At 47.2% G+C, this 16,342-nt stretch overlaps 1 protein-coding gene across 1 annotated transcript in view; it reads left to right on the forward strand.

The window, feature by feature from the left end:
* Positions 1-16,342, forward strand: part of LOC141174385 (IST1 homolog) — a 72,045-nt gene that overhangs the window by 15,505 nt on the left and 40,198 nt on the right. Inside the window, exon 2 of the mRNA XM_073659283.1 lies at positions 3,013-3,111. Within this exon, the coding sequence (XP_073515384.1) occupies positions 3,024-3,111 (88 nt within the window). The 5' untranslated portion in view covers positions 3,013-3,023. The remainder of the gene's footprint in view (positions 1-3,012; positions 3,112-16,342) is intronic.

The following is a 16,342-nucleotide window of genomic DNA, read 5'->3' on the forward strand; positions in this document are numbered from 1 at the left end:
CTGCGACCTCCACGTCTCTTCCGGGGGGCATTAAAACCGTCTTGTTAAGCTACTGTGACCTCCACCACTTTTCCAAGGGGCATTAAAACAGTCTTGTTAAGCTACTGCGACCTCCACGTCTCTTCCATGGGGCATTAAAACCGTCTTGTTAAGCTACTGCGACCTTCACGTCTCTTCTGAGGGGCATTAAAACCGTCTTATTAAGCTACTGGGACCTCCACGTCTCTTCTGAGGGGCATTGAAACCATCTTGTAAGCTACTGTGACCTCCACGTCTCTTCCGAGGGGCATTAAAACCGTCTTGTTAAGCTGCTGTGACCTCCACCACTTTTCCAAGGGGCATTAAAACCATCTTGTTAAGCTACTGGGACCTCGACGTCTCTTCCAAGGGGCATTAAAACCATCTTGTTAAGCTACTGCGACCTCCACGTCTCTTCCAAGGGGCATTAAAACCGTCTAGTTAAGCTACAGCGACCTCCACGACTCTTCCAACGGGCATTGCATTTCCTCCTAATTTTAGTCAGCTTTGCTTTTCAATGCATTGGCGAACACTAAGGGAGACCCACTCCCCAATAATGGGTAGAAGCTTTTTAGTACACTGTAATCCACGTCTGTTTCAAGGGGCATTGCAGTTCCTCATAATTTTTGGAAAGCCTTCCATTCACTGCTTAGGCCAACAGTGCACAGGAGACCCAGTTGCTATAAATGGAAAAAAAGGTTTAGTTAAGGCCCTCTGACCTCCATGTCACTTCCAAGGGACATTGGAGTGCCTCTAAATTTTTGGTAGGCATTGCACTCACTGTATGCCCTATAACTATGTAGCCGAACCGCTCCTTTTGGTACAGAAACATATCCTACAAGACATGTGTGGTTGGCTGGCCTGATATTGATGTGAATGGTCCCTGTTCCTCCTGCTCTTTCTCCTTTGCCACCACCTCATCCATCATTCATCACCTGAAGCTTTGTTTTAACGGGAGTCATAAAACTGGGATAGTAGCAGGAAAACATCCAGCAATCCTCGGAGGAGGTAGGATATGCGCCAAAACGCTGACCACCTCAGGCCTAGCCGCTACTACATACATGCGCTTGCATTCCAAGAAAACAAAGCATATGCTAACTTCTATCATCATCATGCTCCTCACCTTGGCACTCTCAACTCCCCTGATGGAGAAGCCAGGGCCCACCGGAGGAGTCTGGTTCTCTGGTGGGCTCGTCCAATGCTGCCCTAAAGCAGGCCAGGCTAAGAAAAGTGTGGGGGAAGGTAACAGGAGAAATAGGGGCGGCTGGGGACCGTTTATGGACACCCGGCCGTCCCCAGGCGGCTGGGGACCGTGTGTGGACACCCAGACGCGTGGCGGCTGGGGACCGAGTATGGACACCCGGCCGCCCCCTGGGGACCGAGCATGGACACCCGGCCGCCGGGCGGCTGGGGACTGAGTATGGATACCTCACTGCCGAAGCAGCCATGAGCTAGTGGCCAGCTTCGGCCTCCTCCAAACTAAAAGGCCCCATTTCAAGTGAAAGCTAGCAGTATGGTATTGCAGCCTGCGGGTGGGTGGGTGGTTAGTTGGCTGCTTATTTGCGCTTGCAAGGAATGGGGGAGGTACAATTGAACACTGCCCTGGGACAAGGACTTGCACAGGGATAGTTCAAGTCTGCATCTTCTGATGCGGCAAGGATCACTTCTGATGGGCACACTTTTAGGCAGTGACCTGGGTGTCAGAGATGCTTCCAGGGGTCTTCCCTATGCTGTTCCCATGTCTTTTCAGCACTGTATGCATGTGTCACACAGCACATGGCCAGATAAGATTGTAAAATGTTAAAATGACATTTCCTGGTGAATGCATTTGTCACGGTTGAAAGCAATACAAAAGTGCAAAACCGCATAAAAAATGCTACTTGTGAACATAGCCCAAGGTGTGGAGGAATATTTTTTTGGGGGGTTATTTATTTTACCTTATACACAAGTCTTTACCCTGGAAAGGAACTTCCTTAACATATTTCACAGGAAAGCAGTTTCAGTTTCGTTTTTGAACGTTTTATTGTGAGCCCTTAAAAGTGGCTTAATACCTCTGACCACGTTGTTGACAGCAGTGACCTGGGGGTCAGAAATGCTTCCTGAGGCGATTCCCATGCTGTTCCAATGTCATTTGAGCACTGTCACTATTGTTTTGAGCACTTGTTAGGCTTTTAAAAGACTGCAGGGGGTGCCGCCGCAAAAATGCTTGGGTCTCCCATAGACTAACATTGGGCTCGTTGCTCGGGTCGAGCACCCGAGTATCACGGTGAGCTCGGCCCGAGCTTCGAGCACCTGAGCATTTTAGTGCTCGCTCAACACTAGAACCTAACCTAAAGTGATTCTTCTCTTGGGCTGAAAGCCATCAGCCTATGGTGGTTTTAATCACAGCAGGATCCTATCTACCCATATAATTGTAGGCTATCAGCTCAGGAGAGGAGTCACATTAGGATAGGTTCCCAGCAAAGAGAATCGCCTTGTCGTTGGCAACTGGGCTCACATGAATTGGCCAATTTATGCGCTAAGTATCTTCGTTTTTTCTTATTTTCTAGAGCAGTAATGCAATTCCAATTTCATATATTTCAAGTTTGCGTGCTATAGCATTACAGATTTGTTAGTTATATATGGAGGTGGCTACTCTTAGTATGTTCCTCTTCTTACCTGTTCTCTGTTTGGAAGTGACGGTCAGTCTTTGATATTTGTAAGATTAAAGGTGTTGTCTGGGACTTACATACAGATGAACTATCCATATTCATAGGACAGATCATCAATGTGAGATCAGAGGGTATCCAACACCCAGGACCCTAACCCATCAGCTGATATCTGCTCCAGCAGCGGTCAGTTGTAAGCAATGTACGGTGTGGTGCACAGTGTGAAAGCTCAGTATCTGTATAAGGGGAAATATTCTGTACAACTATTGCTGTGAAAGTACTAAAAGGAATGGAGGAGAATATGGGGACTAATATAATAACACCTGTATAATTGTAATATTTTTAGGTATTCTAAGCATGTTTGGAGCAAAATTTAAATCTCAAAACCTGAGTGCCAGCCTGAGAGATGTCATCAGCCAAATAGAAAAGCTGAAAGCTGCCAAAAGTAAGTGGTGCCTATAAGTAAAGAGAATCACCTAACGTTACTGATCATATATAATATATATATATATATATATATATATATATATATATATATATATATATATATAGTACAGACCAAAAGTTTGGACACACCTTTTCATTTAAATATTTTTCTGTATTTTCCAGACTAGGAAAATTGTACATTCACACTGAAGGCATCAAAACTAGGAATTAACACATGTGGAATTATATACTTAACAAAAAAGTTTGAAACAACTGAAAATATGTCTTATATTCTAGGTTCTTCAAAGTAGCCACCTTTTGCTTTGATGACTGCTTTGCACACTCTCGGCATTCTCTTGATGAGCTTCAAGAGGTAGTCAACGGAAATGGTTTTCACTAGAGATGAGCGTTGTTCTACTCGAACTGTTCGCCAATCTCAAATTCGAGCTGTTTTGGGCGGTGTTCGAGCCGGTCGGCGAACACGAACAATTTGAGAAAAATTCGGCTGTTCGAGGTTATGTTCGATAACTGTTCGTGCACCAAAATCATAACTGGATTTTTTCTCAGTAATGATGAAAATTAATGTTAATACGCAGTTTGAGTGTACAGCGGGGCGGGGGGAGGGGCAGGGGATGGATCTCTGCAGGAACAATGAAGATCTCCATTTTTTTTTCTCTTTCCCGCATTTGCAGTGGGGAGGTGCAATCTGTCAGCCTATCAGCAGCGCACATGACGCACCCCCTGGGCCATATTCTTTAGGGGAATACCCGGAGCCGGATCAGATGGGGGTTGTAGTCTCCGAGTGGCTGTGACCCGGTCCGTGCCCAGGGTGTCAAGCTCAGAGTATGTGGCAGTCCTACAGATGTTATAAAGTTCTTTATGTCGACTACGCCACCCGTTGTATTGCGGTCACTACGGCCGCCGCTGCAGCAGGGTCCGCTGAGGCTGATGGTGTTGGTGCAGCTTTTGATAGTATAACCCCCAACGGGTGGGGTATAGCCTCAGGGGGTCAGGTGCAGAGGATGGGGGTTGTGGTGGTGCAGCATAGATGGTAATTAAAGACAGAGTCGGGTTGTGCAGTTTAGGGTATTTACTTACTGCTGATGTTCCGGTCACTCCAGCTTCAAGTGACCACCCGAGCCGTGCTGCGTCCACCAGGTCCTGGATTCAGCCAACCCCCAAGCAAGTCCGGAGCGTGACCCTGAGCCCTCCTTCCTGTCCTGTCTTCTGGCCGTCCCCACCAGGGATCCACCTAGGTCCAGCTCCCTAGGGCCTTCTGTTGGGAAACCCTTGGCCTTGGGTTCCCTGACCCTACACGTGGTTTGCCTTCAGGGTGGATGTGGTGGGTGGCCGTGGCAGATCCTGCCCACGGCCTCCGGTCTCTGGCTGAGGTGTGCTTGAGCCCCCACCAGTTTGGGATCCGGTACCCTTTTGCCAACTCTTCACCCTAGGTTTGTATATGGGTTCTCAGAGTTCCTGCTTGTTTCCTCTGGGTCCTTCTGACTCTCCTCTCTCACTCTCTCTGGGCCTGGGGCTGCTCTGCTCCTCTTCCTCTGGCTTCTCTGCAAAAGGCTGACTGACTCCTCACAGACTGACCGACTGTGGCAAACTGACTCCTCTGCAAAGACTGACTGACCCTGATCTTAGATGGTGCCCACCTTAAATACTCCCTCTATGTGTGAGCTCAGGTGACCAGCACCCAATGAGCTCCTATCTTTACCCAGGCTGCTCCCCCTATCTACCCCTACACTACTTGGGATGTACCACCCCCCTCCCACTCCAGCCAGGAACAGACTCGGTCGTACCTGCACATTTCTAAGTGGGAGTACCGTTGGTCTGTTCCTCGGAAATGGGATGTGTGTAGTGCATGCAGCTTTCTGGGCTCAGTCCCACACTCCATCCTTACCCGGGAGTGGAATATCACACCTCTGGGTTGAGGTGCAATACCGCTGTAGCAGCCGAATCCTCAGGGTGCTACACACACACGGAGCGAAGTGCTTTTTTTCACACAAACAAGGGCATGTGTGATTGGCAGTGTATGTCACATGTCCTTGTCCTATAAGACCAAGCCATTTTCCCCGTCGCCACCATTTTCTCACTGCTGCAGCTGCGTGTTAGACGGCACCGCTGTTGCTGTGTGCGCTATACCTTGTTAATTTCAAGCCAATTTTCGCACAAATATACAGATAGCTTGGGAGTAGGGAATAGTTGTGATTGCAGTCCTTTTAAGGACTAGGTTACAGCATTTCCTACGACTTTTATCAAGCAGGTCTGTGCTCTTAAATAGATAGATTGTGGGAGTAAAGACTAATTGTAATTGGAGTCCTTTTCAGGACTAGGTTACATCAGTTCCTATCAGTTTTTGCCAGGCAGGTCTGTGCCAGTGCTGTGCAAGTTTTTTTCACAGCATTTGGCTGAATCTAGCAAAGCTAATCCTTTTTGGCCTATTGCAGAGTGTGTTAGTCAGTGGAGTAGCCTATCTGTGTTGCAAGATATACCACCTGTGTATAGAATACCAATTTTTTTACTGCACCTAGTGAAGTAAAATCTTTTGGGCATAGCATCATTCTATTAGTCCATCTATACTGACCTCCATCAGGTTGCAAATTAAAAATATTTTTTTTCTGCATCTAGCTCTGAAAAAATATTTGGGCTTCTAGCAGTGTGTGGGACTTGGTCTATTAGTCCATCTATACTGACCTCCATCAGGTTGCAAATTAAAAATAATTTTTTTCTTCATTTATCTCTGAAAAAATATTTGGGCTTCTAGCAGCGTGTGGGACTTGTTCTATTAGTCCATCTATACTGACCTCCATCAGGTTGCAAATTAAAAATAATTTTTTTCTGCATCTAGCTCTGAAAAAATATTTGGGCTTCTAGCAGTGTGTGGGACTTGGTCTATTAGTCCATCTATACTGACCTCCATCAGGTTGCAAATTAAAAATAATTTTTTTCTGCATCTAGCTCTGAAAAAATATTTGGGCTTCTAGCAGTGTGTGGGACTTGGTCTATTAGTCCATCTATACTGACCTCCATCAGGTTGCAAATTGAATAAAAAAATTTTCTGCATCTAGCTCTGAAAAAATATTTGGGCTTCTAGCGGTGTGTGGGACTTGGTCTATTAGTCCATCTATACTGACCTCCATCAGGTTGCAAATTAAAAATATTTTTTTTCTGCATCTAGCTCTGAAAAAATATTTGGGCTTCTAGCAGTGTGTGGGACTTGGTCTATTAGTCCATCTATACTGACCTCCATCAGGTTGCAAATTAAAAATATTTTTTTTCTTCATTTAGCTCTGAAAAAATATTTGGGCTTCTAGCAGTGTGTGGGACTTGTTCTATTAGTCCTTCTATACTGACCTCCAGCAGGTTGCAAATTGAATATAATTTTTTTCTGCATCTAGCTCTGAAAAAATATTTGGGCTTCTAGCGGTGTGTGGGACTTGGTCTATTAGTCCATCTATACTGACCTCCATCAGGTTGCAAATTAAAAATAATTTTTTTCTGCATCTAGCTCTGAAAAAATATTTGGGCTTCTAGCAGTGTGTGGGACTTGGTCTATTAGTCCATCTATACTGACCTCCATCAGGTTGCAAATTAAAAATAATTTTTTTCTTCATTTATCTCTGAAAAAATATTTGGGCTTCTAGCAGCGTGTGGGACTTGTTCTATTAGTCCATCTATACTGACCTCCATCAGGTTGCAAATTAAAAATAATTTTTTTCTGCATCTAGCTCTGAAAAAATATTTGGGCTTCTAGCAGTGTGTGGGACTTGGTCTATTAGTCCATCTATACTGACCTCCATCAGGTTGCAAATTAAAAATAATTTTTTTCTTCATTTATCTCTGAAAAAATATTTGGGCTTCTAGCAGCGTGTGGGACTTGTTCTATTAGTCCATCTATACTGACCTCCATCAGGTTGCAAATTAAAAATAATTTTTTTCTGCATCTAGCTCTGAAAAAATATTTGGGCTTCTAGCAGTGTGTGGGACTTGGTCTATTAGTCCATCTATACTGACCTCCATCAGGTTGCAAATTAAAAATAATTTTTTTCTTCATTTAGCTCTGAAAAAATATTTGGGCTTCTAGCAGTGTGTGGGACTTGTTCTATTAGTCCTTCTATACTGACCTCCAGCAGGTTGCAAATTGAATATAATTTTTTTCTGCATCTAGCTCTGAAAAAATATTTGGGCTTCTAGCGGTGTGTGGGACTTGGTCTATTAGTCCATCTATACTGACCTCCATCAGGTTGCAAATTAAAAATAATTTTTTTCTGCATCTAGCTCTGAAAAAATATTTGGGCTTCTAGCAGTGTGTGGGACTTGGTCTATTAGTCCATCTATACTGACCTCCATCAGGTTGCAAATTGAATAAAAAAATTTTCTGCATCTAGCTCTGAAAAAATATTTGGGCTTCTAGCGGTGTGTGGGACTTGGTCTATTAGTCCATCTATACTGACCTCCATCAGGTTGCAAATTAAAAATAATTTTTTTCTGCATCTAACCCAGCCAATAGTTTTGGCCTAATACCACAGTTTGGCCACTCAGCTCTGCTCGGTTACCATCCATTGTTTTTTTGTGCAAACAACTCCAGAGTTGTGAATTAGTTAACCACCAAAATGAGTGGAAAAAGGCCTGCTGCTGGTGGAAAGGGGAATAGGCGTGTTGGGAAGGGGAAAAAAGGTTGTGTCCGTGGGGTAGGTGCAGAAGAAAGACCATCTTCTAGCCAAACTAAAATGTCTACTTCTTTTAGCGGACAATGTGATAAGATCCCTTTCTTACGGCCACGCCAATCGCTACAAATTCCAGATGAGGCACAAAAACAGCAGGTGCTTCAACGGATATCAAGTGCTCCTTTAAGTGGGCTCTCCTCCACATCAACTTCAACATCACAAATACTCCAGTCCTCAAAGGTGTCACCCAAATCGCACTTGCTTCCTCACAGCTCCCAAATCTCCAGCTGCCCGTCTGAGTATGAGGTAGAACAGATGGTTGAGTCTGCAGAGCTGTTTACTCATACTATAGCCTGGGAATCAGAGGTCGACTCCAGCGCTTCTGTGAATCCAGACGAGGAAATGATCTGCACTGATGCCCAGAATCTTTATGAGTCGGATCCAGGACCAGACGCAGAAGGTTCTGACCATAATGTAGACCCTCATTCCCAAACTGTAACTTCTGTTGGTGGAGACAATGAGGAAGACGATGATAAGACTCAAATACCTGATTGGAGCGACAACTTTAGTTTTTTGTCAGGGCAGGAACAGGTTGGCTCTGAGGACGACGGGTGTGATAACGCACAGGGTGATGATGATGAGGTCGGAGATCCCACTTACTGTCAACCCACAGTCAGCCAAGAGATGAGGTCAGCAGAGGAGGTGGAGGAAGATGCTAGTGACGACGAGGTCAGGTTGCGCCTTCCTGGACAGAGACGTAGTACTGGAAGCACGTCAACAACTGCATCCTCAAACACAACTCTGCCTCTCACCACAAGTCGTGGTGGCTCTTCAGGTCGCATGGGTGCTAAGCCTTGCATAGCCTGGGCATTTTTTCAGATCGATAAAGATGACCCAACTCGTGTTATCTGTAACATTTGTCAGCAAAAGCTAAGTAGAGGCCAAAAAATACATAGTTTGAGTACTTCATGCATGAACCGGCACATGGACATGAAGCATAAGTTGCAGTGGGAAGCTCAGTGTGCTACAATGCGGCCTAGCCGGCCGGGCCAACCACCGTCTGCCATATCTTGTGCATCCGCGGCCTCTTCATCCTCTGTGACTGGGGGGACAGCAGTCACACCTGTTTTGGGGCGCAGACCTGCCACCTCTTTACCCGCAACAGCCAGCGTGATTGGCAGGTCATCATTTTCTTTGGAGGTGGTAACACCAGCTGGTCTTGAGCGCTGTCCGACATCGATAGCACCACCTTTGGATCAAGGCAACCTAACATGTCCACCTGCATCTTCCTCACAGACCGGCAGTTTGCCGGGGACACCCTTATCAACCCCGTCTAAGCACAATAGCCAGCCCTCGGTCCCTCAGATGTGGACAAGTAAAAGACCATTTCCTCCTAGCCATGAGAAAGCTAAGAGGTTGAATTTCACCATCTGCAAGCTCTTGGCTACAGAAATGCTGCCTTTCCGCCTGGTGGACACAGAGGATTTTCGAGACCTTATGTCCGTCGCAGTGCCCCAGTACCAGATGCCCAGTCGGCACTACTTCTCAAAGAAAGGTGTGCCTGCGCTCCACCAGCATGTCGCACACAACATCACCGCTTCTTTGAGAAACTCTGTGTGTGACAGGGTGCATTTCACCACAGACACTTGGACGAGTAGGCATGGACAGGGGCGTTACATGTCGCTGACTGGGCACTGGGTAACTATGGTGACAGCAGGACAAGGGGCTGCTGTCCAAGTCTTGCCGTCCCCACGAGTTGTGCGTCAATCCTCTTTATGTCAAAGTTCCTCCACTGCTTCTGCCTCCTCAACCTCCTCTCGGTCTTCCACCTGCACCCAAAGCCTGTCTGGTCATGCCACAAGCTTTCTAACTGCGCAGAAGGGATCCTGCACACGTCCTTACTATGCTGGCAGTAGGGCTCAACGTCATCAGGCGGTTTTTACATTGAAATGTCTGGGAAATGTGAGTCACACAGCTGAGGAGTTGTGGTCAGCTCTGGAGAACCAATTTCATGAATGGTTGTCTCCACTGGACCTGAAACCAGGGAAGGCCGTGTGCGACAATGCTGCAAACCTGGGTGCGGCCCTTCGCCGGGGCAATGTCACACACGTGCCTTGTATGGCTCACGTGTTGAACCTGGTTGTCCAGCAATTTTTAGCCCACTATCCCAGACTAGATGGCCTTCTGCAGAGGGCACGGTCGCTGTGTGCTCACTTCCGCCGTTCGCATCCCGCAGCTCAGCGACTTACATCTCTACAGAAGTCGTTGGGCCTGCCACTTCACCGGCTAAAATGCGATGTGCCTACCCGGTGGAATTCAACTCTGCACATGTTGCAGCGACTGTGGCAGCACCGACAAGCCCTGGTGCAATACGTTCTGACGTATAGCCTGGGCCAACGAGATTCAGAGGTGGGGCAAATCACGCTGGAGGAGTGGTCTCAGATCAGGGACCCATGCACCCTTCTGCACAGTTTTGAAATGGCGACGAAGATGTTTAGTGCTGACGATGCCATTATCAGCATGACTATTCCGGTGATTTACATGCTGGAGCACATGTTAAACAGAATTCGGAGTCAGGTGGTGGCACAAGAGGAGGTGGAGGAAGTAGAGGAGGAGGAGTTGTATGCGGAAGGGCTAACATCTGCAAGGTCCAGACGGTCGGCAGCACCAAGGCGGCAGGCATGTGAGGGTGGGGGAGATGATTTTACCAGGGCGCATGGTAGCAGCCAAACTAGTGAGGAAGGTGCAGGAGCCGAGGAAGAAGTGGAGGACGAACTGATGGAAGACTCATCAGATGAGGGAGACCTTGATCACATTTCTATTGTGCGAGGTTGGGGGGAGAGGACAGAGGAAGGAAGCATGATTGTTACCTCGCCACCAACACAACAGGGACTTGGTGCTCCTGGATGCGCAACACACATGAGTGCCTTCTTGCTGCACTACCTGCAACATGACCCTCGAATTGTGAGAATTAGAAATAATCCTGACTACTGGGTTGCCACACTGTTAGATCCCCGGTACAAAAGTAAATTTGCAGAAATTATTCCTGCCATAGAAAGGGATGCACGCATGCAGGAGTATCAGCAGAGACTGTTGCAGAATCTTACATGTGCTTTTCCACAAAATACCAGTGGTGCACGTAGTGAATCTCACAGTTCCAACTTGCCAACCGTGGGACCGTCAAGTGTTCAGCACTCAAACCGTAACAGAACCACAGTATCTGCTGGTAACATCAATTTTGCGGAATCATTTCACCACTTTTTTAGCCCATCCTTTGCAAGGCCACAGGAGACAAGAAGTCTGACACATAGTCAACGCCTAGAGACGATGGTACAGGAGTATCTCCAAGTAAACATTGAAGCCACGACTGTGTCACTGGACCCTTGCTCTTTTTGGGCTTCCAATCTGGATAAATGGCCGGAGCTAGCCACTTACGCCTTGGAGATCTTGTCATGCCCCGCAGCCAGCGTTCTGTCTGAACGTGTGTTCAGCGCTGCTGGTGGTGTGCTGACAGATAAGCGCACGCGGCTCTCCACTGATAATGTAGACAGACTCACGTTCATAAAGATGAACAAATCATGGATCCGAAACGACTTTTCTACCCCTGTGTCATCCTGGGGAGAGTAAAAGCTTGATGATTGGTTAAAATCACCCTACCAACCGTTTTAAGCTTTCAAATTACTAATCATGTTTATCTGTATCTTGACTGGAAAATAATTTGGGCTTTGTAGCAGTGTGCAGCACTGATCCTATTAGGCCATCTATAATAAGCTTCACCAGATTTAAAATTAAAAATAATTTTTAGCTGCATCTAGCCCGGAAAATAATTTTGGGGCTCCGAGATGCGCAAGACACATAAGTGCCTTCTTGCTGCACTACCTGCAGCATGACCCTCATATTGTCAGAATTCGAAGTAATCATGACTACTGGGTTGCCACACTCTTAGATCCCCCAAACTTTTCGATCAACCTTTTCATTTTAATAAAGACCAAAAAAATGGTCATTTTTGAAATTATAAGCATTAGCAGGTTGTTAGAAACTGAAATCAAACAGTTTTCAACTCAAAACTTTATTCTAGGTGATGTTACATTTTCACATAGGACCCCTTGTTCGAAAGGAGCTTCTGAACTCTCTCGTCCATTGAATTTGTCAGGTTTTGGATGGTTTCTGCTTCAATTGTTTTGCATGAGGACAGAATACCCTCCCAGAGCTGTTGCTTAGATGTGAACTGCCTCCCGCCATCATAGACACTCCTTTTAATGATGCTCCAAAGGTTCTGAATGGGGTAGAGGTCAGGGGAGCATGGGGGTCACACCATAAGTTTGTCCCCTTTTATGCCCATATCAGCCAGAGATGCAGATGTTTTATGTGCAGCATGAGATGGTGCATTATCATGCAGAAAAATGATCTTGCTGTGAAATACACGGTTCTTCTTCTTGAACCATGGCAGGAAGTGCTGTTTGAGAAAATCCACATACATTATGGAGTTCATCTTTAGCGCCTTCAGGGATCCTAAAGGGGCCGACAATCTCTCTCCCCATGATTCCAGCCCAAAACATTACTCCACCTCCTCCTTGTTGGTGCTGTAGCCGTGTTTGCGTGGGGTGTCCATCAACCAGCCATCCTCCACTCCATCCATCTGGACCATCGAGCGCTGCACGGCACTCATCCGTGAACAAAACAGTTTTGAAATCAGTCTTCATGTAATGTTTGGCCCACTGGAGCCGTTTCTGCTTGTGTGAAGTGGATAGAGGAGGTCGACAGGATGGCGTATGCACAGCTGCAAACCTCTGAAGGACCCTGCATCTTGTTGTTCGGGGGACGTTGGAGGCACAAGCAGCTTCAAAAACTTGTCTGCTGCTATGACAAGGCTTTTTTGCCGCTGCTCTTTCAACCTGACGTAATTGCCTGTAGGAAAGAGTCCTCAATTTGCCCTTATCAGCACGCACACGTGTGTACTGTGAATCAGCTACATACTTCTTGATTGCCAAGACACTTCATCCTGATCATCGCACAATGTTGATTGTAGTCATGCCTTGACCTAAACACTCCACAATTTGTTGCTTCTCAGCAGCCGACACATCCTTTTTCTTTCCCATTTTGGCAGAAAATGTAGGCTGCTTAATAATGTGAGAGAGCCTTCTTAAGTAGTCTTGCCTTTCATTGGACACACCTGCCAAACTAATTAGCACAGGTGTCTGCAATTGCTTACAGTGATATAAAGAGCCCTGACACACATCACCATCAATGAGTTTAACTGACAAACAAACAAATTCTTCCCTTATCACTCCTAAACACTTTTTGCATAATAATTTGGAACGCGGTGTACATGTGCTTTTCCACAAAACACCAGTGGTTCACGTAGTGAATCTTACAGTTCTAACTTGCCAACCGTGGTCTGTATGGAATTGTTCAATAAAGGGCCCAAAATTAAGATAACATAGATGGGAGAGGTCTCTATGAATAGGAATTCCTAAGTATTTGATACCCTGTGAGGGCCAGGCAAAGGGAAAGTTGGACTGGATGGAATCCTATATGGATTTAGGGAGGGAGACATCGAGGGCCTCAGACTTCGCTGCATTGATTTTAAAATTTTACCATGTAACAAAGTGATCTATTTCAGCCATAACAGCAGGGATGGATATATGTGATTGAGTGATATATACTAGGACATCATCAGCAAATAGAGAGCACTTGTACTCGGTGCCTCCCACCTCAATCCACCTAATTTTGGGGTTATGGCGAATTGATGAGAGCAGGTGCTCCGTCACTAGGATGTATAAGAGAGGGGACAGAGGACATCCCTGCCTTGTCCCATTGGTGATTGTGAAAGGTGATGAAAATGTTCTGACGCACCCCCTGGGCCTTGGGACACCCGGAGCCGGACCCTTTTTGGTGGATGCTGGTGGTTGTAGTCTTCGTGGCGGCGATCCGGTTCCGTGGCTCAGGGCGGTCAAACCAGTGGCGGAACTATTTATGTGTTTTTGATGTTTAAATGTCCGACTACGCCACCCGTGGATTGCGGTCAGAGTGAACCGCCGCTACAGGGCAGACCGCTAAGGCTGGTGTTGTGGGTGCAGCAGAGCGTAGCATAACTCCCCACGGGAGGAGTATAGCCTCAGGGCAGTGTATGCGGAGGATGGGGGTGATGGTGCAGGGCAGCATCAGTAACGACACGGAGTCAGTGATGCAGTTCAGGGCCTTTACTCACAGTTCTTATTATCCAGACCACGTCTGCAGGTAACGGCTGCCCACGTCGTACTGTGCTCACCAGGTGAGGGGCTCAGACAACTCCCAGATAACTTTGGAGCGCTTCACAGGACCCCCTTTGTGTGTCCTTTGTCTGGCCTTTCTTACCAACACTACTGTCCGGCTGCCTCGGGCCTCCTCTTGGTAAACTTGGCGCCAGTTTCCCTGACCCTATGTGGTGCCTTCCTAGCGGGTGGAGCAAGGGGCTGCGCCACATAAAATGTCAGAGCCTCTGGTTTCTAGCTGAGGGTCGTTTCCTGCCTCCACTAGTTCGGGGACCGGTCTCCCCCTTTGGCCTGACCCCTCCACGCCGGTGGATTCGGGCGTGCGGTGGCGACTCGCCCGTCCGCCCCCCTGGGATCCCTTCATTCCTCGTTCCTGGAGCCTTCTCCGCTCCTCTTCCTTCCTTCTCCCTCTTGCAGGCCTGGGCCTCTGTTACTAGGCCCGCCTCCGGAGCAGAGCTCATGCAGAGCCCCTGCTCCCTGCCACTTCTGCTCAGACTTCTCTGCACTGAACTAAGATGGTGCCCACCTTTTATACTCCCTTCTCAATGCACCCAGGAACTGCTTCCTCCCTGCTCCTGCACTGCAGGGTTCCCCTTCCTCAGTGTTCCCTCCCCCCACTCCAGCCAGGGACAGGGACTGTCGTGCCCATCTCAGGGGCATATTGGTCGCCCTGCCCCACGGCAATGTGGTGTAATGCATGCAGGTGTCGGGTCCTGATCCACACTCCATCCTTATCTGAGAGTGAGATATCACACCTCTGGGTGAGGTGCAATACGTCTGTAGCAACCGAGCCCTCGGTGCTACAGTTCCATTTATCTTCAGCCTAGGTGACGTATTGTGATACAGGGCCGTGATTTTGGCTATAAAAGGGTCCCCTAGACCCCTACCCCAAGCTTTTTAAGAGAATCATATATGGCGTGCCAGGAGACTCTATGGAATGCTTTCTCAGCATCCAACGAAAGTATCTACTTACAAATTTTTAACTGCATCTAGCCCAGGAAATACTTTGTGCCTAGTAGCAGTGTCTGCTAGTCAGCGGATTATCCCGGCTGTTAAGCAAGCTACACCACCTGTAGTTTGGACACTTAATTTTTTCAAAGGAAATGCTTCGGGACCACGGGATACTCAGTGAAGAGCATCAGGAGGCACCCCAAGGCATAGGGGCTGGGACTGGCACTAGGATGCCTTGCGGTGGACAGCCGAGCTCGATCCTTATAAAAGCTTTTTAACTGCAGCAGCTTTAGTGGACGCTACTGGAGCTGGAATTACGCGGCTGCTGGCATGAGACTTGCCCTCCAATAGATCCTTGTAAATGGATTTAAAGTGTATTCATTCAAATTAGAGGGACAATTTAAATTAAAAAGCTTAGAGCTGCCTCCACCACAGGGGGGCTCTCTCGACCCACCAGCGGACAGGCACCAGTATTGGGAGAGGGGGGCTGGCCGTCAGGGTTCACCGCGGCTCTGGCACAAACCCGGCGACACGGAGGTGGCACGGGCAGGAGCGGACTGGCCGTCTCGGCTTCTCACTTTTTGGATTTTAGAAGGGCATGACATGCCTATATCTGTGTCTCCCCCTCCTTTTACTCCTCCACCTCTTTTCTTTTCGCATGACTATATGTACTTGTCACTTTTCCATGTGTTAGTTGTGTCTTCTGAGCAGTTTGTCAGCTTTTGGACACCTTTGAAGGTGTTTTCTATGTGTTTCTATGTGTTTTTGTTTGCCTGCCATTGGTTTTAACGGTGTTCGAAGGTGTTCGACGAACAGTTCGACGAACAGTTCGGCGAACACACGGGTGTTCGACGAACCGAACCGAACTCGAACACTACGGGGGTGGCTCAACACTAGTTTTCACTTCACATGTGAGCCCTGTCAGGTTTAATAAGTGGGATTTCTTGCCTTATAAGTGGGGTTGGGACCATCAGTTGTGTTGTGCAGAAGTCTGGTGGATACACAGCTGATAGTCCTACTGAATAGACTGTTAGAATTTGTATTATGGCAAGAAAAAAGCAGCTAAGTAAAGAAAAACGAGTGGCCATCATTACTTTAAGAAATTAAGGTCAGTCAGTCCGAAAAATTTGGCAAACTTTGAAAGTGTCCCCAAGTGCAGTTACAAAAACCATCAAGCGCTACAAAGAAACTGACACACATGAGGACCGCCCCAGGAAAGGAAGACCAAGAGTCACCTCTGCTTCTGAGGATAAGTTTATCCAAGTCACCAGCCTCAGAAATCGCAGGTTAACAGCAGCTCAGATTAGAGACCAGGTCAATGCCACACAGAGTTCTAGCAGCAGACACATCTCTACAACCACTGTTAAGAGGA

Source organism: Phyllobates terribilis, unplaced genomic scaffold, assembly GCF_046119375.1.
Source record: "Phyllobates terribilis strain yellow unplaced genomic scaffold, ASM4611937v1 Scaffold_13__5_contigs__length_258822181, whole genome shotgun sequence".
In the NCBI taxonomy this organism is placed as follows: domain Eukaryota; kingdom Metazoa; phylum Chordata; class Amphibia; order Anura; family Dendrobatidae; genus Phyllobates; species Phyllobates terribilis.